Consider the following 20,186-nt stretch of genomic DNA (forward strand, 5'->3'; position numbering starts at 1 on the left):
TAAGCAAAAGAAAATGAAATATATATATATACACACACATATATATATATTAAAGATTTTTATTTATTTATTTTTAGAGAGAGGAAGGGAGGGAGAAAGAGACAGAAACATCAATGTGTGGTTGCCTCTCATGTGGCCCCCACTGGGGACCTGGCCTGCAACCTAGGCACATGCCCTGAGTGGGAATCGAACCTGCAACCCTTTGGTTCGCAGCCCACGCTCAATCCACTCAGCTATGCCAGCCAGGGCAGAAATATATTTTTTAGGGAAGAAGCAATGCAGGCATGTTTACTTCTTAGATTTGATGCCCAGCATAAGTATTAGAATTTTTTTCAGGACCTCCAGGTTTAGTTATTCAGTCATTTCTTAACCCTTGATAAAAATAAAAGTCTTGTACACTAACATAAATGTATCTAAAGCAATATTGTATTCTCTGACTGACTCTGTGTCTGACACATAGTTGATCAATAAATATTAAGAAAATGAATTGAAAAAATGAGATACATGAATTAATTAAAAATCTCAGGATAGGAGATTAGAGGTTTCCTTCAAACTCTATATATTGAAGTATCTCTTCTATTGTGCAAATTTTTAGACCCAGGTAAAACATTCTTCATAGTTGGAGTATGTAGCACAGGAACCCCAACTTGGTGAGCTGCTCAAGCATTCGTGATATGCGAGGAAAAATCACCCGGTAGACTAGCAGATGTAACCATGCTGTTTATTACTCACATTTCAGGGGAGTGCACCAACATGGGAGGCTGCTATGAGAGAGACTGTGCCTTCCCCAGTCTGAGGCTCATTATAAGGGGACCCAGACAGAGGCAGCATGGGTCCAGCGTGCACAGACCTATAAGTGGCTGCAGCTGCATTACATCGGTGTGTACGTGCAGAAGGAAAAGGTCAAGAAGCAGTCACAGGACAAGAAGCCACTTATCTCCAAAAGGAGATAAGGAGGGAGATACAATCTATTCCCAAAACAATATACATTCCTCCTGGCCAGGGGCTCCTTGTCCAGCCCTCATCACAGGTAGTGGGAGAGCCTTGTATTGACCCCACAGAGTATAAGTGGTAACTTCCAGGGTATTTAAAAGCTATCAAAATAATAAGAAGAAGGAGGAGGTGGAGATAGAGGAAGAAAAATAATTGCGTATCCTTATCAGCTGTGCTTCATCATTGTGCCTCCCTCAAATTTCTTTCTTTACTTACCATTAAATATGATATAATCTAAGATCCTAAAAATCTTTTTCATGATTTTCTTTGTAAATAATTGGAGATTAAATGGAAAAAGAATCTGCTTCTGATTTCTCAATTCAGAGCTTACTGAGCCAGGGAAATTGGAGTTGTCTTTTCCTTATCCCAATTCCTACAAGGTGCTGAACAGCACGAGAAAGTAGAAACCAGACACAGAGGCTTCATCTTTCTGGGCCACTAATTATCCATCAAAAGTATTGCTCTAACAAAATGTCGATACAGGCTTCCATATTTTTATGATGGTTGACTTCTGCCGTGTCAGAGAAAAATTTTAAGTGGAAAATGGAACAGTAACAGGAATTCTTGCTAAGAAATTTCATGTATTTGCCACATAAAATGCCCCATTCATCTCTGAAAAAAATAGGGGAGGGGATGGAAAAGAAATGGGGCCTTAGTTTATTCAGTTCCAGCTGATTCCCATTTGGAGAATGCAGTTCAACTTCAAGTAAGACTCTAAAGTCACATCTGACTCTGATGCTGTTGTACAGGTTACCATGTTTTACAGTATCTTCAGGACAGCTGGTGTTCTTTCTTCTGCAATATCCCAAAACATGCCTAAACCTATTCGTGGTGGCATTAGACTATGCATGTAGTTTTAGCACATGCAAATGAGATACTTGTTTTTACCAAATGGATACTGCTTTAAAGAAAGGAAATACAGGGCAATTGATACATGTCTCCTTGGGTTTGACCGAAATGGGGTGCAATTCAGCTTGACACCTCATTGCCTCTTTGCCTTTATAGTTGAAGAAGCACAAGCTTGTTCATTTTTACAGCTGCCGAGGGCTTCCACTGTTTCTGACCACCATTCTCTCCCCACACTGGGCTTTCATACCAATGAGCAGGGTGATTTCAAAAGTACCCTGATCACCTTTGATCTCTCTCAAACGGATCTGCTCCCCAAATGGGTTCTTCCCCCCAAGAAAAGATTGACAGTGTATTCTCGTTACACTCTGGATTGGTGTCATGAAAAACATTTTCTGTCGTGATTTTAGTGATCAAAAGATGGCAACTTGACCCAAAACATTTTTTCTTGATTTTGCCTTAAACAACACACTTTAACATTTTAAAATAATTTAAACAGGTGTCCAGTAACAGAATGACAAACGTTAAGTGTGAAATCTGAAAGTCGAGAAACTGAACCACATATGGTCACCTTTTCTTTTTTTTTAACATCCGCCTGCGCTGGACTGTTAAGTGGTTTCATCACGGCCAAGCTAAGCAGGGCTTGTAAAACCTCGGAGGTGGGCATTCAAAGGCAATGCTCCCTGGTGCCTTTAATGCCTTTTGTAATTCCTCATTTAAACAGATTGCCCTGTGATCCCAAACTGGGAATGCAGGGCGATAAGCCATTTCCTGGGGGTACTTGAAAGCTAATTGCGGAACATGAGGCTTGTCTCTTTGCAGGATTCTTTGGCTCCTATTTCATTGTGTGGGAATGGAGCCGGGAGCAGCATTCTCTGACAGTCTGTATCATGTATGTGCCCAGGAGCTCTTTTTTTTTTTTTTTGATACTGGAGAGCTAAAGGCCTTTGTGGGCTTGCAAAATTTAACTTACGTAAGTAAGTGATCCAAATATTCAATGACAACTCAGAGCTCAGAAGGCGAGAGACCAAGGAAGGGACATTTTGTGGAAAGGGGAGGAGTTCTGGGAGCTCTGTGGCTCTGCCTTCCCTGAGCCGGGCAGTTACACTTTGTTAATGCACTTTGAGTAACTAATTCAGCTTTTGCTTTGGAGATAAAAGAAGAATGTTTCAGAGCATGTCAGAAAGGGACTCAACTATTTTAATGACTCCTAGGTAATGCTCTCAGATAACTGCCTTCAGCTCAGTGAGCCCCCTTGCTCCATGGGAGAGAAGGGGGCTGTGTAATTCTCACCCAGTCGTTTTCTCACTCTCTTACGAGAGTTATGTTGGCGACTCAAAGCCTTTTAAAAGTTTGGATGATATAAATCTCTGTTTGCGCACACATACACAGACACTCACTTTGTTTATAATACTAAATAATAGTTAACATTTACTGAGGGCTGGCTGCATGCTGTGGGCAAGTCCAACCTCTTTAAGTCTCCTAATGTATTAAATTCTCATACTCTGAATAGGAAAGTTTTGCTGATCAGGAAACAGAGGGCCAGAGCATTGAAGTAACTAACTCAAGGTCACAGAGCTAATAAAGGGAAGAGCTAAGATTCAGACTCAGGCAATCTGACTACTGAACTGATGTTCAAAGTACAAAGCTTCTTTCCTTTGTGTCCTTCAACATCCCCATTCCCCATCTGTAACCAAACATATGGAACCCATAAATTTCTTTTATGGGAACTAACATCACCATGGAGCCTGAGATAGATGTTGATTGGGTGCTGGGTGACAGAGGAACATATTGTGGATGGAGGGTGGCGGTAAAGTTAGTTGATTTCAGTACTCTGAAGAATAAAGCGTGGTGCTTTGAAACACATGAAAGGTCAGTAATGTTCTGATGGCCACAGAGAAGGTGTTACCATGAAGTAGGGAATTCTACCCCTCCCTCCCAGTGACTTCAGTGGCCTGGAGTTTCAACCATGCCAAGGAAAGGCAAAGGGTGAACTGATCTTCAAAACTGATGTCTGGTACATAAAGTCCCTTGGTGGCATCTGCTCTTTTATATTACATCCTTGAAATCTCTATTGCAGGTTGTCTTGTGTTTCATTGCAAGAACATCTACCATCTGAGTTATCAATCCAGCCAACTAAAGAAATAGAATCTCAGGAAATAGCACAAATGGAGCTAGGGGCAGTTCCTTTAGTTGACATACAAATTCCCCTTCCTTATGATTACCTGGCATTTAGTGTGTCTCTAAAAAATTAAAGGTAACCCTGATATAAAAAGAAAGCACAACAAAGAATTACACTGGAACTTGTGTGTTTGAAAGTTCATCTGGTCTTTAGGGCTCAGTCCTGCACAGAACATGGAAATGAAAATCATCCAGTTGGTCCTTGGGACAGGAGAAATGATCTGGGGTAACCTGTCTTTCCGTGTTGAGAGCCACCTGAAGCAGGGGGCATTAGGAACTTGAGTGCCTCTAATTCTGGTTGCCTAATTTTCAGTGCTTACTGAGGTGGCAGACGAGTGTATTTGTGTCCCCGGAGCAGGGCAATCTGTCAGCAGAATGCTAAGTAGCTATTTCAGTGGCGCTGATTGATTCCCAGAGATGGCACAGATGTGACCTCCTTAGTCAAAGTCAATGTTTTCTTGGCCCTCAAAATTCCAGAAAAATACAAATGCAAATGAAAAATAATGACAAGGCCCACACGTCACCCCAGAGTCATCGCCCCAACAATTACTAATGCCTGCCAGGCCTCCAGCATCCTGCCAGGTGCTGACAATGACAAAAAAAATCATCGCAGACGTAACTCCTGTTCTCTACATCAGTAATGATAAAGTAGCAAAAGTTATGTAGTTTTAAAGATCACAGAGTTTAAAATTTATTTTGCCACTTGTATTATGCTTTTCAGATAAAAACTAACAAACATAAGCATGCTGTATACATAATCTTTTTCATCAAGAATATCCTTTCCTTTATCAACCTGGAGAAGCTCCACCTGCTTACCGAGTCCAGCATGGTTGTCACCTCAACGACATGAAGCTTCCGTGGCCATGCCGACACTGCAATGCTCATCACTTTCTCTGTGACTCCTTCCACACCACTGCAATGCAAGATGTTACTGTGCATGGCTGAGTGTGTGTCTGAAGACCCCACTCCATGGGGGACCTCCTCTGGTTGAGGTTCTGCTACATTCTGGCTGTTCTTTAGAATCATCTCTGGGTATGTTTAAAAAAAATACAGAAGTTCAGGTTCCGAATGAGACCCATTGGCTCAAGATTTCCAGCGTATAGACCTGCACGTCTTTATTTTGTTTTACCCTCCACAGGTGATGTTGACTCACAGTCAGGGCTTAGAAGCACTCACTGTGCCTGATCCGTCTCTATAGCTCCAATGCCAGGAGCAATGCCCAAGGACAGGGGCTCAGATCACGCTTCAGGACTGTGAATCACTCACGTCCACTTTATGTGTCTTTGTAAGTAAATATTTAAGTTATGCATAGCTTCCACTGCTGAGGCCAATTCAAATGCTTCTGTAGGCTTCTCTTGCAGATCTCTGGGTTGCTACAGCTGCATTCCTTGGTCGATCTTTTGCTTTCGCACCGAGATAAAGGAAGTTATCTGAGGTGGAAATATTTTCTTTTGTGTGAAGTTTTGCAATAGATAAGTTAGAATTTCAAGATATAGTAGAAGGGATTTATTGCCAAAAGGTGACAAGGAAATAAAGATTAGTTGTAAAAAGCCTCTCTGTATATTCATATACATTTCCAGACTAGAAAAAAAAAATCCCAAGAAGTTTTCTATCCTAAGGTCCATGACCAAATGTCTAACTTCCTAATGGACATTTACATACTCAAAATGGAACTTCCTAATCTTTCCTAAACATCTTGTTGGGGGTAAGGCCTGAAGCTGAGATGGCGTAAGATACTCCTATATGATTGAGGATTCAGAATGAGAGAATCTGGCCTTGCCACTTACCCATCTTCCCCATGGAGAAGTTGCCATACAAAGAATAATAGCAGAATATGAACCAAAATGTCACATCACTGATCCAATAACCCAGTGAAATATTTCATGGTTTAGAATGGACTGCTTGGGCTAGAGGTGAAAGTGAGCCATCCATTTCTTTTCTACTATTTAAATCGAAATCTTAAAAGTAGGACATTCAATTCTCCCTGTGCAGACAGGAAGTAAGAGGGAGAAATGAGAGATGGATGGTCAGATCTGCAGAGAAGACCTTGGTCTTCTTACCCACTCAGCTCTGAGCTCAGAGGAGCTGGAGAAGAAAAGGAGAGAGCCATGCATGGGTCTGGATTATGGAGACACACTCCACCTAGGTTTGCTTATCAAGGGGGCAAGGAGAGAAAAGAATGAGAGCAGGTGTCCCTCACTTTAAGACCCAGTAACCCTGTCTAAGGGGAAAGTAGATACCAAAGAATGTCCCAGTTTCAGACAAATCATATTAAATACTCCTACCCCCTTGATGGAAGACCTAGAAAGTGAGCAGAAGGAGCCCTGGAATGAATGGAGCAGCCTCAGGTTATTTTTTTATCCCACTGGCCTCTTGTCTATAGGCAGCCATTTCAAATTCCGAGTATTCATGCCCCAACCTCCACAGCAAAGAATGACCTAGCTTAAAATATTAATAATGCTGAGGTCGAGAGATCCTGGATTGAAAAGAACATTTGTTGAGTGCTCACTTCTATCACACACAAAAACTGTTCTTTATATGTATGGTCTCATATTATTCTAACAGAAACCCCTTGATGAAAAATACTGAATATAATCCCCATTTTTAGATGAGGAATTAGAAGCTCAGAGAAATGAGGACCAGCACAAGGTCACAGATCTGGGAGGAAGCAGAAAGGGACAGCAGTCATGGTTTCTAACTCCCTCTCATGTACATCCTTCCAACAGAGTTCCCTATTTCCACCATGTTGTTAACGTCTGCCTTTCACATCCCCAGTGTCCCCAGCATAACTCAGGCTCTCTGGGGATGAGGTCTTTTGGCAGGTCAGCCCACAACCATTTCCATCAATTCAGGCTTCTTTTGTCCTTAGCCAGACTCTGTGTAGAGATGCTATAAGTTTAGTGCTTCCTAGGATAGGATCCGTTAAGAAAGCACTGTCAGTCCTTCCCTTCTTTTAAGTATATTTTATTGATTATGCTGTTATAGTTGACTCACTCTTCTTCTCCCCTTTATTCCCCTCCACCTTGCACCCCCCTCCCACCAGCTCCTCCCCATCCCAATTTCATGTCCATGGATCATAAATATAAGTTCTTTGGCTTCTCCATTTCCTATACTATTCTTAACCTCCCCCTGTCTATTTTGTACCTACCACTTATGCTTCCTATTCTTTGTACCTTTTCCCTGACTCTTCTCTCTTCTCCTCCCTAATGATAAACCTCCATGTGATCTCCATTTCTGTGATTCTGTTCCTCTTCTAGTTGTTTGCTTAGTTTGTTTTTATTTATAGGTTCAGTTGTTGATAGTTGTGAGTTTGTTGTCATTTTACTGTTCATAGTTTTGATCTTCTTTTTCTTAGATAAACCCCTTTCACATTTTATATAATAAGAGCTTGGTGATGATGAACTCCTTTAACTTGACCTTATCTGGGAAGCACTTTATCTGCCTTGCCATTCTAGGTAATAGCTTTGCTGGATAGAGTAATCTTGGATGTAGGTCCTTACTTTTCACAACTTCAAATACTTCTTTCCAGCCCCTTCTTGCCTACAAGGTTTATTTTGGGAAATCAGCTAACAGTCTAATGGGAACACCTTTGTAGATAAATTTCTTGCTGCTTTTAAGATTCTCTTCTTACTTTAATCTTGGGTTATGTAATTATGATGTGCCTTGCTTCCTTGGGTCCAACTTCTTTGGGACTCTCTGAGCTTCCTGGACTTTCTAAAAGTCTATTTCCATTGCCAGATTAAGGAAGTTCACCTTCATTATTTTTTCAATTAAGTTTTCAGTTTCTCACTCTTCCTCTTCTTCTTCTGGCAACCCTATAATTCAGATGTTGGAATGTTTAAAGGTGTCCCTAAAGTTCCTAAGCCTCTCCTCATTTCTCCTCAATTTTCTGGCCATTCTGCTTGTTTTTTGCTTTTAAATTTATTGTTGTCCTTCTTTTGGTTGTGCAAGGAGCCAAAGTGTATCTAACTACTCCTCCATCTTGCCAGAAGTCCTGTCTCCCATTCCTTTGCTTTTAAACTCAGGAATTTTTTTCATCTGATTTTTTCAAAGAACATAGATTCGTCTTTCTCATGCAATTCTGAAATAGTGGTTCATTGTCAATGCAGATTACTTGGTCAAAGGATTGTAATAGCTGTGTACAGGGCCAGGTGGGTACTTAAAATATTGGGGGGGGTCACCTCATTAAAGTACATGCTGGTTTAATCGCTACAGTACATCTGAATCTATTAGAGAGTAATATTGATTATAAGATATAATTTAAAAATAGAAATAGCCAAAAACATAAACATGTTCAAAGATAAAGTGTAGATGAGATTTTGGATAAAATAGATCTGGGCTTCAGCTACTTTCCAACTTGAACTTCCTTATCTTTCCCATTTCATGTATTTTTTTAAATTCACCCCCTCACTTAGTGCCCCCAGCCACATGTACTCCTTCAGTTCCTCAAATACACAAAGTTCTTTCCTGAGTGTCTCCAGTCATGATCTTGCACTTCAAGAACCAGCTTCCTCCTGCCTCTCATTTACTTACCACTCACTCTTTTGTTCAGCTCTCAACTCAGAAGCTATTTCTTCATAGATGCTCTCCATGGTCTGCCCCAATCTAAATCAGCATCTCTTCTCTCATCATCGCCTGTCACTGTTTGGTGGTGTTCAGTGGTGTTTATTAGTGTGCTGCCCATCTCTCCCACAATAGAAAAAGAACTCCATGAAGGCAAAGGCCCTATTGGCTTGGTTCACCAATGCTCAGTCAATAGCTGGCCTCAAAAAATATTTTTGAATGAATGAATAAATGACATGGTTCATTTACTTAACCTGTAAGAGCTGTATATTCTTATCTGTACAATGATGGTCTTAACAACAACTTCTCAAAATTATCATTAGAATGAAGTAAGGTGATAAATAGCCCAGTAAAATAATTGGACAGTAGTTGGTGCTCCATAAATATTATTCAAGACCTGGGAGCTCTTATCTTCATTCTCTGATTAGATTATTTTTCATGTGACTTGGAGTAAGAACTCTACTCTCCATGTCTCCCATTTTCTTTTATTAATAGGTCATACTATATGAAAATAACCCCAAAACAGTAATTTCATAAATTTTAATTTATACAGAATTTTTATACAGAGAAGTAAAATATAATTCAATAGTTTCAGACATATTATAACATAATTTATAAGCAAGATGAAGAGAGAGCATTTCTACACCATTTAGTGAGTAGTGATGTTCATAGACAAGAATTCAAAAGAATTGCCCCACTTTGGCTGGTGTGACTCAGTTGGTTGGAGCCTTACCCCGTAAACTGAAACGTCACAGGTTTGATTCCTGGTCAGAACACATGCCTAGATTGTGGGTTAGGTCCCTGGTCGGGGCACGTACCAATCAACGGTTCTCTCCCTCTCTCTCTTCCTCCCTGCCCCTCTCGCTAAAATCAATAAGCATGTCCTCAGGTGAGGATTTTAAAAAACTTGCCCCAAATCATATTACCACTTGACAACTTGGTAGAAAAGTCAAGTTCTTAAGAAGTATTAGGCCTCCAGATTCTCTTTTACCTCTAATTTGGCTCCTCTTATTTTTGTGTCTTGGGTTTTGGGAAATTTTTGTGACTCTTTGCCTTGCCACAGATTCCTGATCAGACTTTCCTGAGTTCATTTTTACTCAGTCACCCTTGGGCTGGGCCACTGAATGGCAATGAACTTTTTATTGCCTGCAGTTACAGACAGCTGTTTTTTCAGGCTCCATCAGGAATGACCTACACACACATTCCTGAAATTGAACACAGCTGCTGATGAGTTGCTAATCCAATTGACTGGTGAATCTAAATTTATCTTACTCGTGGTGGATGGAGCTAAATAAAGGAGTATAACAGGTGTACTGTATCGTATCACCAATTTCTCAAACATCTTCCTTTGGTTCTTTATTTCTTATGTTCCAGAAACTGCAGAGCATCATTTAGTGACCTGTCACACTTGGTGTACTGACAGTGTGACTGAACTAGTCCCGGGGATCTTCACAGAAAAGGCAGTCAGAGTCCCGGTCGGCTGAAGATTCCATCTGAATGGTGAGTGAATGCACAGGAAAGCTATTTCTGAGGGCTTTAGCAATTTCCCTCCGAACACTCTGGCTGTCCCAGCCGGCTGCTGTTGAAAAGGAACCACAGTGAGACTGGCGTTGACTGCACATACATAGGTGACTAGTAAACCTCCAGTTTCAAGTACTCTGTGGGGGGAGGCCCAGGCCAAATGCTCAGAAAGAGGCAGGTTGGCTCTGACAATCAGCTACAGACACACAGACAAGGCAGGGGGGGAATTCTAGTGCAGCAAAGTACCCCCGTCACTGTGGGAGCTCTTCCTCACAGTTTTCTCTGGGGCCTGGCACTCCTAGGGGCTGCTTATAGAAGGGGAAATGAGCCCTGAAAAAAAGCCAAGACAGAATGGTTATTTCTTATACAACTTTGCTCACCATTCCCCAAGGACCGCTGGGTTGCAGCCCTTGTATCTAATCAGAAGCTACATCAAGACTAGTGACAGGAGGCAGGAAGCATTTAGAGCTCCCCACAGACTTTTCTTAGAGCAGCAACCCTTACTCCATCTTTTCTCTTGTCCCCAAAGGTGTCAGGAGGCTATAAAGTTCCCTCCATGGTAACCTGAGTACTAGATTTTTCCATTTGCAATAAAATATTGGTGTAGCGGATGCTGTAAATTCCCTGTAGCCAGATCTGGTCCTCTCAGAAAAGATGAGGACGTCTGAGAAAGCAAAGTCCTCAGATGACTGTCACCAACATCCCTGTACCCTGCCACTAAGTAAGTTCTTCAGTTATTTTTTAGCAGCCTAATGTATCATACTTGGCCTGAGCTGTCTTGTGAGGCAGTGAGATTCCTCCCACTGCCCAATTCCTCAGCCTTAGGATAGGTCATGGACAAAATCACCGTCTACTTGAGAAAGTAGTTTTTACAGTAAACCCAACATCCTAGATATTGTTGCACATGGTCGTAGAATTTCTAACCATTCACTAAAAAAATTATTAATTTTTACTAGCATGTTTTTTTAGATTGTTGGAACCTTAAGGGTAGAGCCTGTACATCCTTCATCTTTCTATCTTTAGTGATAGGCAAAGCATCTCATATACAGGAGATACTCAATGGAGATGAATTGTTTAAATCATTCCTATTATTTAACTAACTGTTTGGGTGCCACATCAAGCAGGTGAAGTCTAATTTCTCAGAGCCTAAGGTCTTGAAGTTTGGGTGGCATTTTACCCCTTTGTTCTACTCTACACCCTCTTCAGTAGGCCTCAAGGGATGTCATCACTATCCCTGTTGCCATGACAACATTGACAGGAGGGATGGTTTTTAAAGGCCTTAGGTAATACAAAACACTTCACAGTTGTTTTGACAGGCAGCAGGCACTAAGGGCAGCTCTACAAAGAGGAGGAAAATTACTGAGTTTATAGAACAAGAACTGGATTTTGTCCAGGGTGTTTACAGAACTCACTGACCTGCAGCAACGTGCACTGAGAGAATCACGTGGTTCATTGTTAGCGACCAGACATGCAGGCTGTGCACAGACAGCACCCCGTCCACCCCTGAGATGAGCTCTTTCACCGCATCATAGCTCAGGTTGCTTGGCACACCTGACAAAAGGAAGGAGTGGGTGGTTGTTGAATGGGAGGCTGCTGTTATTCAACTGATACAGCTCACTGAGATGGCTAATTGGGTCAGCAGTGTCCCCACCCAGGTATCAACATCTGCCATCTCCATTTATAGTTTCTTATTTCAAATGAGTACAAATCAGATTCACCAACTGCAAAGGGTTTACTGTCAATCAAAAGCTCATGACAAATATTTGCACATTTTACTGTGCAATAATCAACAACAGTTATGTGATCATCCTTCATTTCTAGGGTGTATTATTAAACCAAATTGCGCTTTTCCCAGTGACCTTTGCATATACTCTGAAAGCAAAATGAAATAACCTGGGATTTGTATCAGATAATCCTGGGTTAGCATTCTGGCTATAACTATTTTGAGTTTGCCCAAATTTTGGAATGTCTCTAATTTTCAGCATCATTTGCAATAAAATGAGGGTGGTAATAATATGTAGTTCACAGAGTACTTTGAGGAGCATATCAGAAAACAACTGCCCTTTGTAAACCGTGATGCTGTACCAATGTTAGTTATCCAACAGGTCAGTTGAGTGAACTGCATTGTAATCCTAGCATTGTAATACCATTATATTATTCAGTTTGTAAAATTTTACTAAACTTTCAAACAAATAGAAACAGACTCATAGAGACAGAGGGCAGACTGACAGCTATCAGAGAGGAGGGCTATTGGGAGCTGGGTGAAAAAGGTGAAGGTATTAAGAAAACAAAACCTTCATAGATACAAACAACAATATGGTGATTCCCACAGGGAAAAGGGGATCTGAGGGAGATAGAAAAAGCTATAGGGAGATAAATGGTGATGGAAGGAGATTTGATTTCGCGTGGTGAACACACAATACAGTATACAGATGATGTGTTATAGAATTGTACATGAAACCTATACAATTTTATTAACCAATGTCACTCTAATAAATTTAATAAAAATTTAAATTTAAATAAAAATATTGATTTAGATTCATAGTTGGGGGTTGAAATTCAGGGCACAGAATGTACCGGTTTAACTGCCGTCCTCATTTCTAAAGGAACAGTGTGGAACACACAGGAAGGTGGTCTGGCCAGCAGCCACTCAGCTTTTCTTTGGGGCTGAAGGAACTGGGGTGTCTTGATCCCGGAGAAGAGCAGGCTAAGGAAGTAGGATTGCTTTTTTCAAACACTGCAAGGATTGTCACATAGAAGACTAGAGGTTATGAAAAGTTTGAAGTTGCTTGCTTTGGCTCACTACAGGAGCCAATGGTTGGTTAGAATTGTAAAAGATATCAGTTCGACCAGCACAACAACATCAAAAGCCACTGGATGCAGTAGTAAATCTCTGTCAACTGAAGACGATCCAAAGAGAATGCTGTAGAAGAGATTTCTATGGCTGACCACCTTTTAGCCTCTACTTCAATCATATGTATACCACACCAATACCTGGTGTGTTTGTTAAAAATAAATATGCCTTGGCTGCAGTCTCATCCTCCTGAAAAAAATTTCTGTGGATGAGGTTCTGAAATCTACATACTTCCAGAGTGGCTCTCAACCTTGGAGGCACAGCAGTATCACTGGAGGAGATTTTAAAAATCCTGATGATGGGGTTACATACAAGACCAATTAAATCAGACCCTCTGGGGATAAGACCAAGCATCAGTTCTTCCAATGCTTGTTTGATGATTCTAATTCAAAGTCAATGTTGAGAACCATGGTACCAACATTTATAAGCCACTGAACAGTGTTTCTACTTTGCAGTGGTTCTCAAGCTTGGCCACGTGTTAGAAAACATCAAAGCCTAGTCAGTTGTACCAGAGTCTCTGGACATGGGGCCTGAGCATAGGTATTTTTAGAAAGCTTCCCAGATTGTCATGACCAGTTATTTGAGAAGCATTTACTTAAAAATATATAGAGCATCCTTAATCGTCCTTCCTTGGAGTTAAGGACCTTGCCCACAGGGATTTTGCCCTTAGGGCTACTTTAATATTGTCTACAGTTTGAGTTTAGTGTAATCCCACTTCACACTGTTTCACAGAGGCAACAAAGAGCCAGTCAACATGTCCTTTCACTGAATGAGCTGTGCAAAGCTCAGGATACCAGAAACAAATTAAAGGGTTTTTTGTCTCAGATGAGCCATAGAATGTGTTGGATTCATGGGTGAAGTACTTCTATTGTAGTGATAATAATAATAGCATACACTTATTGAGGACCTACTGTAGGGCAAGGTTTGTGCTGAAAATAAAATCACTTTATTTACAGTGATTATTTTACTTTAATATTTACAAGAACTGGAAGAGCTAGTTATCAGTGTTACAATGGCTATTTGGAGACAGAGAAATTAAAAAGCATTCTTAAGACCACACAGATAAGTGGGGTATCAGAGTTCATGCTCTGAATGTGAGGTGTTATCCAAATGCTGGGCTCTAGGTATTGTGACCCAAAGTTGACCATTATGCCTAGTGGGTCATCTATGGGGAGTTCCCTTTGACTTCAGAAGACCTGCTGCCATTCACCTAGAGATGAAGTCATGATCCCATTACCCTTTGTCTCTCTTGCCTCTTTACATTTATGGAGAACACGAGCCCTCTATTCTTTCTTTTACTCTATGAAATAATGCTGACAAGCACAGGGATGTGCTCCTACTGACCTCAGTGCTCCATCACAGTCAAGAAACCTTTTCTTTTCTGAGGGAGAGTCTGCAAAAATATTCACGCAGCCAGGAAAATAATCAAATTAGTGTTTAAAAAATAGTTTTCCAGATTGATAAATATGTGTAAAAATCACTCAGCATGACTCAGTTAAAGAACTGCACGTGAAGCCAATAAGATAAGATATTTCACCTATCAGATCAGGAAGGAGTCGGCGGTTTGACAAGACCCAGCGATGCCGAACACGCGAGGGCATCTGCACTGGAGCAGGCCGTTGGCCAGACAGACACCGATTTAGGATCTTTGGCAGGCGTGGCGGTATCCGTCAAATTTTAAAATGTACAGAACTTTTGAAACAGACATAACATTTTTAGGAATTATTCCACAGATATGTAAATGCTAAAAGTACATACGTACAAGAATGGTAATTATGCCATCGTTTTTAACACCCATCAATAAGCAAGTACGTGCATTCAGCGGAATACTTTGTAGCTATGGAAAAGAATGGGGTGTTTCTTTGTATCTTTCTAAATATGTTTGATCATATTGGAGATCTTTCCATATTAGTTATGGAAAGTGAGAAAAACAAGTGCGGAATCCCATTTGTTTAAAAAATGCATAAATACATACACACATGCACTATACATATATGGTACACACATATATATTTATACTTGTGTATATATAACATGTACATACATAAATGCATAGTTATTGTTGAAAGATATGTGTCAACATTAGTAGGCATTACTCCGATGAATGGGACTCAGAATTCAAAGGTGGAAAAATGGGGAGACTTTTTAAATTCATTTTTATTTTCCATATTATTTTAATATTTTACCAAAGATAACTATTCTTTTATGTTAACCTAATTTGAAAACCTGGTTTAAAAATTAAGCATCTTCTAGATAGGAGTTATCTGACAGTTTCAATGATTAGCTGTCCTTTCTGCCGTGGATAATCACCAGGGAAGATCTACACTGAAAGACATGGGAAGTGGGATGTAGTCATCTCAGACTGTGGACCGGTCTGTCTCTTATCCCCTCTTAGTCATTAAGCTCCATCATAGCAGCAGCAGCTGCAGCGCAGCACTGGACCCTCAGGAAAGGAAGTAGGTGTATTTGTGACTTGTCGAACCAGACATTGTCACCTCCAGGGTGAGGAAGTTCACTTGTTACTCCATGACGTTCGATTCCATTTTGTTTTGCTACTGTCAACATTATCATCTGCCAACAATGAGAGGGCCCACTGAGAATAGAACCCTTCAATGTAGCCCCAGCAGTACACACTATGGAAACGTGAGCTGTTTTGAAAGCAACTGCCTTCTGAGACTGTATCTACCTTATGTCAAAATATACTAGACAAAAAAGAAACGTTCAGCCAATATCCAGGTATTTTTGATCATCGGAATGTTTGATGTAGCGCAAACCTCTGGTTCTGGTTGAATTCGGGGGGTGTTGTTCACAGTCCCCTCCTGTGGACATCTCCTTAGTGGTATGAAAAGACTAGTCCAGTGGTTCTCCCCAGACCAGCAGCATCAACAGCTTGTTAGAAATTCACATTGCTGGGCCCCACCCCAGACCTACCATCTCAGGAATGGGGTGGGGGGGTGCCCAGCAATCTGTTTTAACAAACCCTCCAAGTGATTCTGATGCCACTACAGCTGGAGAACCACTGGCCCAGTCTAACAAGGGTTTTGGGTAGATCCTCCACGATAGTTACAGTGCTGCCTGAAGGATAGATCTATGCAGCCTTTCTTGGGTCTTTTCTGCGCACTTAGGGATAAACTAATATCTTTGCAATAACATCCTCCATGCCCATCTCCAGTGTTTGTACATACTGTTTTTACACTGAGCCATATCATTTAAAATTTGTTGGAGGAAAAATAGAAGCCAATGCTTTTTACTGGATCTTGCCTGAAAGAAAATCATAGTACTTGTCTTCCTTCATAATTGCTTATAAGTTTAAATATTTTCCATGATGCTACTAACAGCGAGGCCACTCCATTTTGTGGTCATAGGGAAGAGGAAACAGGGATTTTAGGAATAAGAGTAAAATCACTCCTACCTTCCATGAGTAGGATGGAGAGGTCCTTTAAGATGGTGATGGTGCTGGCCAAAACCAGGACGGAGAAGACAAAGGTACAGATTGGGTCGGCCATTTTATAGTCTGGCTAGAAAACGCAGGGACTTTGGTTAACGGATTCTGTGCCTCCTTGGCAGAAAGTCTGATTTAAAAAATCAGTGAACCTCCCTTTTTCCTTCCCTCCCCATCACCCTTTCACCCCCCTGACACTTCACATTCAACTCAGAGGCAACACTTTCTGAAGACTTAATGCTTCTTTTAAGCTTTCAACAACCAGTGACAGAAGAAGAAAGACTACAGAATATGATCTCCCATAATTTAAGAAGTAATAGAAAAGATAGTCTTGAGTGTTTTCTCAAGAGGCCTGATTTAACTTCTCTGGAATTAAGAGAAGTACAGAGTGTGTGATAGGCTGATTTGCACAATACCCAGTGACTTTTCAGCCTGATGAGAAGAAAGCATGTCATCTGCCCAGAGGTTGCATATGGGCAAAGTACAGCTGGATCTTGGTCTTGGCAGACTGGAGGTACTTTGGCTTGTTCCTCCCAAGTATGGCACATACCTGAGGAAGGCTTCTCTCATACTGTGCTAAGAGGACAAGCTGAGGCCTCATTCTTGCCTCGCTACTACTGACCCCCTTAGCCTCAGGGTGAAACACCTGCTATTCTGCCTCTGATGCAGTTTTGTGCCACAGAAAAGTATGTACCTCATTATGTCTAAGAAACTTGGCATCAACCTAACCTTTATAAACATACTCTCAAACGCCACTAACCCATACAATTTTGAAGTGTTTTTCTTAAAGCTTTCAGTGAGCCTTTGCTCAACTGAATTCTAATCCGTCTTTGTAATTTGCATGTACACGTTTTCCTTTTTTAGTGAAAACAATGTGGAGTCCCTGCTAACCAGACAGTCATGATATGAACAGAAATCAAAGCTCTTTTCCTCCATCACCCCCACCCCCACTCTAAACCTCCCCTGTTCGTTCTCAGTACTGCCCAGTAGAGACCTGTAGTGAAAATCCCCTGAAGGTCAGAGACCCTGCGGATCCATTCCCAGTTTCCACCAGCACCCGGACTCTTGAGAGAGCAGTTACCTCCCCACACTGTGGGTGATATTGGTGGGCCCATCACCCAGGTGCTCTACCCTCCGCCCACCAAGCAGCAGGTGTGTGACCCAAACCTGGTGAATGAGACTCCCTTTCCCAGAAATAGGAAACTTCAGCATAATGATGAGAAATGGAAAAAACTGAGTTACATTCATTTCAGTCTTGTGTCTGGGACAGAAGTTGGATGGTTTCTGAAAGAAGTCACCCTTATTTATACTTTAATTTCTGTGTGGCAGTTTATCCAATGAACTTCAGCATATATATTATATATCATATCATATAATAATATATTATATAATATCTAATATCTATAATCTAACATTATATAACCTATAACATATATATATATACACACATTTTTCTTAAATGAGCTAGAGATCTTTCTATTGCTTACAACCCAAGATCCCTAATGTATTCATGGTTCCACGTGAATACATGTTGAATACAGTGGTCCATATTGACTCCATGACAAAAGGAACTACTTTCCTGCAAGACTGGAAGCCCTAAAGTTAAAGACACAGCTCTTAGGAATTTAAGCCTAAGGTTTTAGACTTTGACTGTTTGCTCGTTTGTTTGAAAACTTGCACAGTAGTTTGTTTAGGCAAACATCGTCTGCCCACCTTCGTGTGAGTTAATATTGGAGGATCCACTTCTATACAGGTTGGTCTATAAAATTACTATGACAGTGGGTGAAATCAAACATGCTCACCTTAAAGTAGATAATAAGTGCACTGGTTAACACACTGATGCTCTGAAATAGATCTCCGAGGGCGTGCACAAAGGCTGCTCTGACGCTGGCGTTGGCTTGCACTTCCTTGTGACTGTGACCAGGGTGTCTCTGGTGCAAGATCACACTCAGTCTGAAGGAGAGAACAGCGTTCTCAGCACCCATGAGATTAACCCTTAAAAACCTATGCAGTGTCATGGATGAGTTCACCGTGGCGTATATTATCTCAACTGGCAGATAATTGAAATAGCAATGTTTTAAGAGACACTGTTTTGGACTAATTTTGAGCACAAGTGGATCATAGCATTTAAAACCTGTCACACAAAGACAGACAATGAAGATTTGCCTCAGTTTTCCCTTCTGTCCACCTGATGCCATTATTTCACATTAAACCTGGAAATCGTCCCTTCGATGAAAGTCAAGTGTTTGACGATGAGGAGGGGGAGTATCATTTAATGATGGTCCACGCATCTCAGGCACTGAGCTAGGCTTAAAGCAGAGCTGTGGTGGGAACGTAATTAAATGCGCTGCTTTCAAATGCAAAAAGCAGCAGAAAGGGATAAAATAAAATCAGTGAATTTCATCAGGGTTGGATTTTTTAACCTTTTATTTACCTAACTCTGTTCATTTACATGAGAATTTGAAATTTGAATAATTTTCTAATGGCCAATGATGAATATACTGTACTTCTTTGTAAGTGGCTATTTATCCAGAAACTAAAGTACCTTAAAAGATTATAAATGTAGATACAGATATAGACACACACACCTATAAAATACTGCAAAATTTAACAGTTCCTATTCACATCAGAGTTCAGTGGCAGTCGTTATAAATAATGTACCTGATTCTATTTATCTTCAGCTTCAAGAGGTTTAGCCCAAAGGTAAAATCAGAACTTTTTTTTACTGATGGCCAACAAGGACTGTTTTGCCCAGAAACTTTTTCTGTGCATTTTGTTACAAAGGTTTTAGAAACTGCTGTTTGGTGCCTTGTACCTCTGTTTTCAGTAGAGTGTCTGCTAAGTCTCAGGCCATCGTCACAAAGCAGACTGGCTGTTCTCCACCCAAACCTGATTATTGCATAATGTACACTGTTGAGACTGTCAGTGTTTGGGGGATCCCAGAACCTCCGTTAGGAGTCACCGTTTCAGGTTCTGCCTGCCTGCTGTGGCTGGCAGTTAATGGATGCTCCTTCCAGGTCTGCCCTGTGTGCCCCTCACATTGTCATTCACTCTTCGCTCACTTTATTTGAAGGAAAAAAAAATTTACTTAGGGACCCATGTATGCCAGGCACTGTTAAATGTCTGGGGCATCAAACTGAGTGAAAACAGACATGGTCCCTCCCCATCATGGCTTTAATAATGAAGGAGATGCAGAGAACTTAGAAAGATATGCCTACATGGAAAGTTCTAATTGTAATCAGTGTATGAGAAACTGCTGCTACAGATAATCAAACAAGGGAGTCAAACTGAGTTGGCAGACAAAACAATTGAGTTGGATTCAAAATGTTAGAGTTAAATAGGCTGACAAGGGGAGGGAATGTTTCAGGCAGAGAAAATTTAGCATGTAACAGCCTTAAGCTTTTTGCCAATAATTTTTATCCTAGAATCTCTTTGCAACTTGTATTACAACTTTATGTCCTAATTTTGAGTCCCCAGGGGATAAATATATTCGAAAATTATAGTTCTGATATCCCTATTGAGACAACACAGCCTCTAGCTGCACTTGAAACCTGTAATCCCAGTTCTGGGAGAAAACACTAGAGTCATCAGTATTCTCACCTTTTAATAATTACCTGAGTGCCCAGAAAAGTCAATGCCTTTCTATTCCATTGTCTTTACATTGAAAATTGAGGTCCAAGTTCAAAAGCAGTTGCAGTAAAAAGAAAATGTGAATAGTATCTGTTTACAAAGTCAAACTCAATCATTGAGGGTCCAGGTTTATGGAGTCACTAGCTAGGGGTATCC

At 40.8% G+C, this 20,186-nt stretch overlaps 1 protein-coding gene across 1 annotated transcript in view; it reads right to left on the reverse strand.

Moving 5' to 3' along the window:
- Window positions 1-9,975: 9,975 nt before the first annotated feature.
- Window positions 9,976-20,186, reverse strand: part of SLC30A8 (solute carrier family 30 member 8) — a 31,228-nt gene continuing 21,017 nt past the window's right edge. Inside the window, exons 5-8 of the mRNA XM_037146382.2 lie at window positions 18,203-18,353; window positions 16,371-16,476; window positions 11,521-11,655; window positions 9,976-10,162 (exon numbers count right to left, since the gene is read on the reverse strand). Of these exons, the coding sequence (XP_037002277.2) occupies window positions 10,017-10,162; window positions 11,521-11,655; window positions 16,371-16,476; window positions 18,203-18,353 (538 nt within the window). The 3' untranslated portion in view covers window positions 9,976-10,016. The remainder of the gene's footprint in view (window positions 10,163-11,520; window positions 11,656-16,370; window positions 16,477-18,202; window positions 18,354-20,186) is intronic.

This window comes from Artibeus jamaicensis, unplaced genomic scaffold, assembly GCF_021234435.1.
Source record: "Artibeus jamaicensis isolate MK-2021 breed Jamaican fruit bat unplaced genomic scaffold, CSHL_Jam_final scaffold_916, whole genome shotgun sequence".
Lineage (NCBI taxonomy): Eukaryota > Metazoa > Chordata > Mammalia > Chiroptera > Phyllostomidae > Artibeus > Artibeus jamaicensis.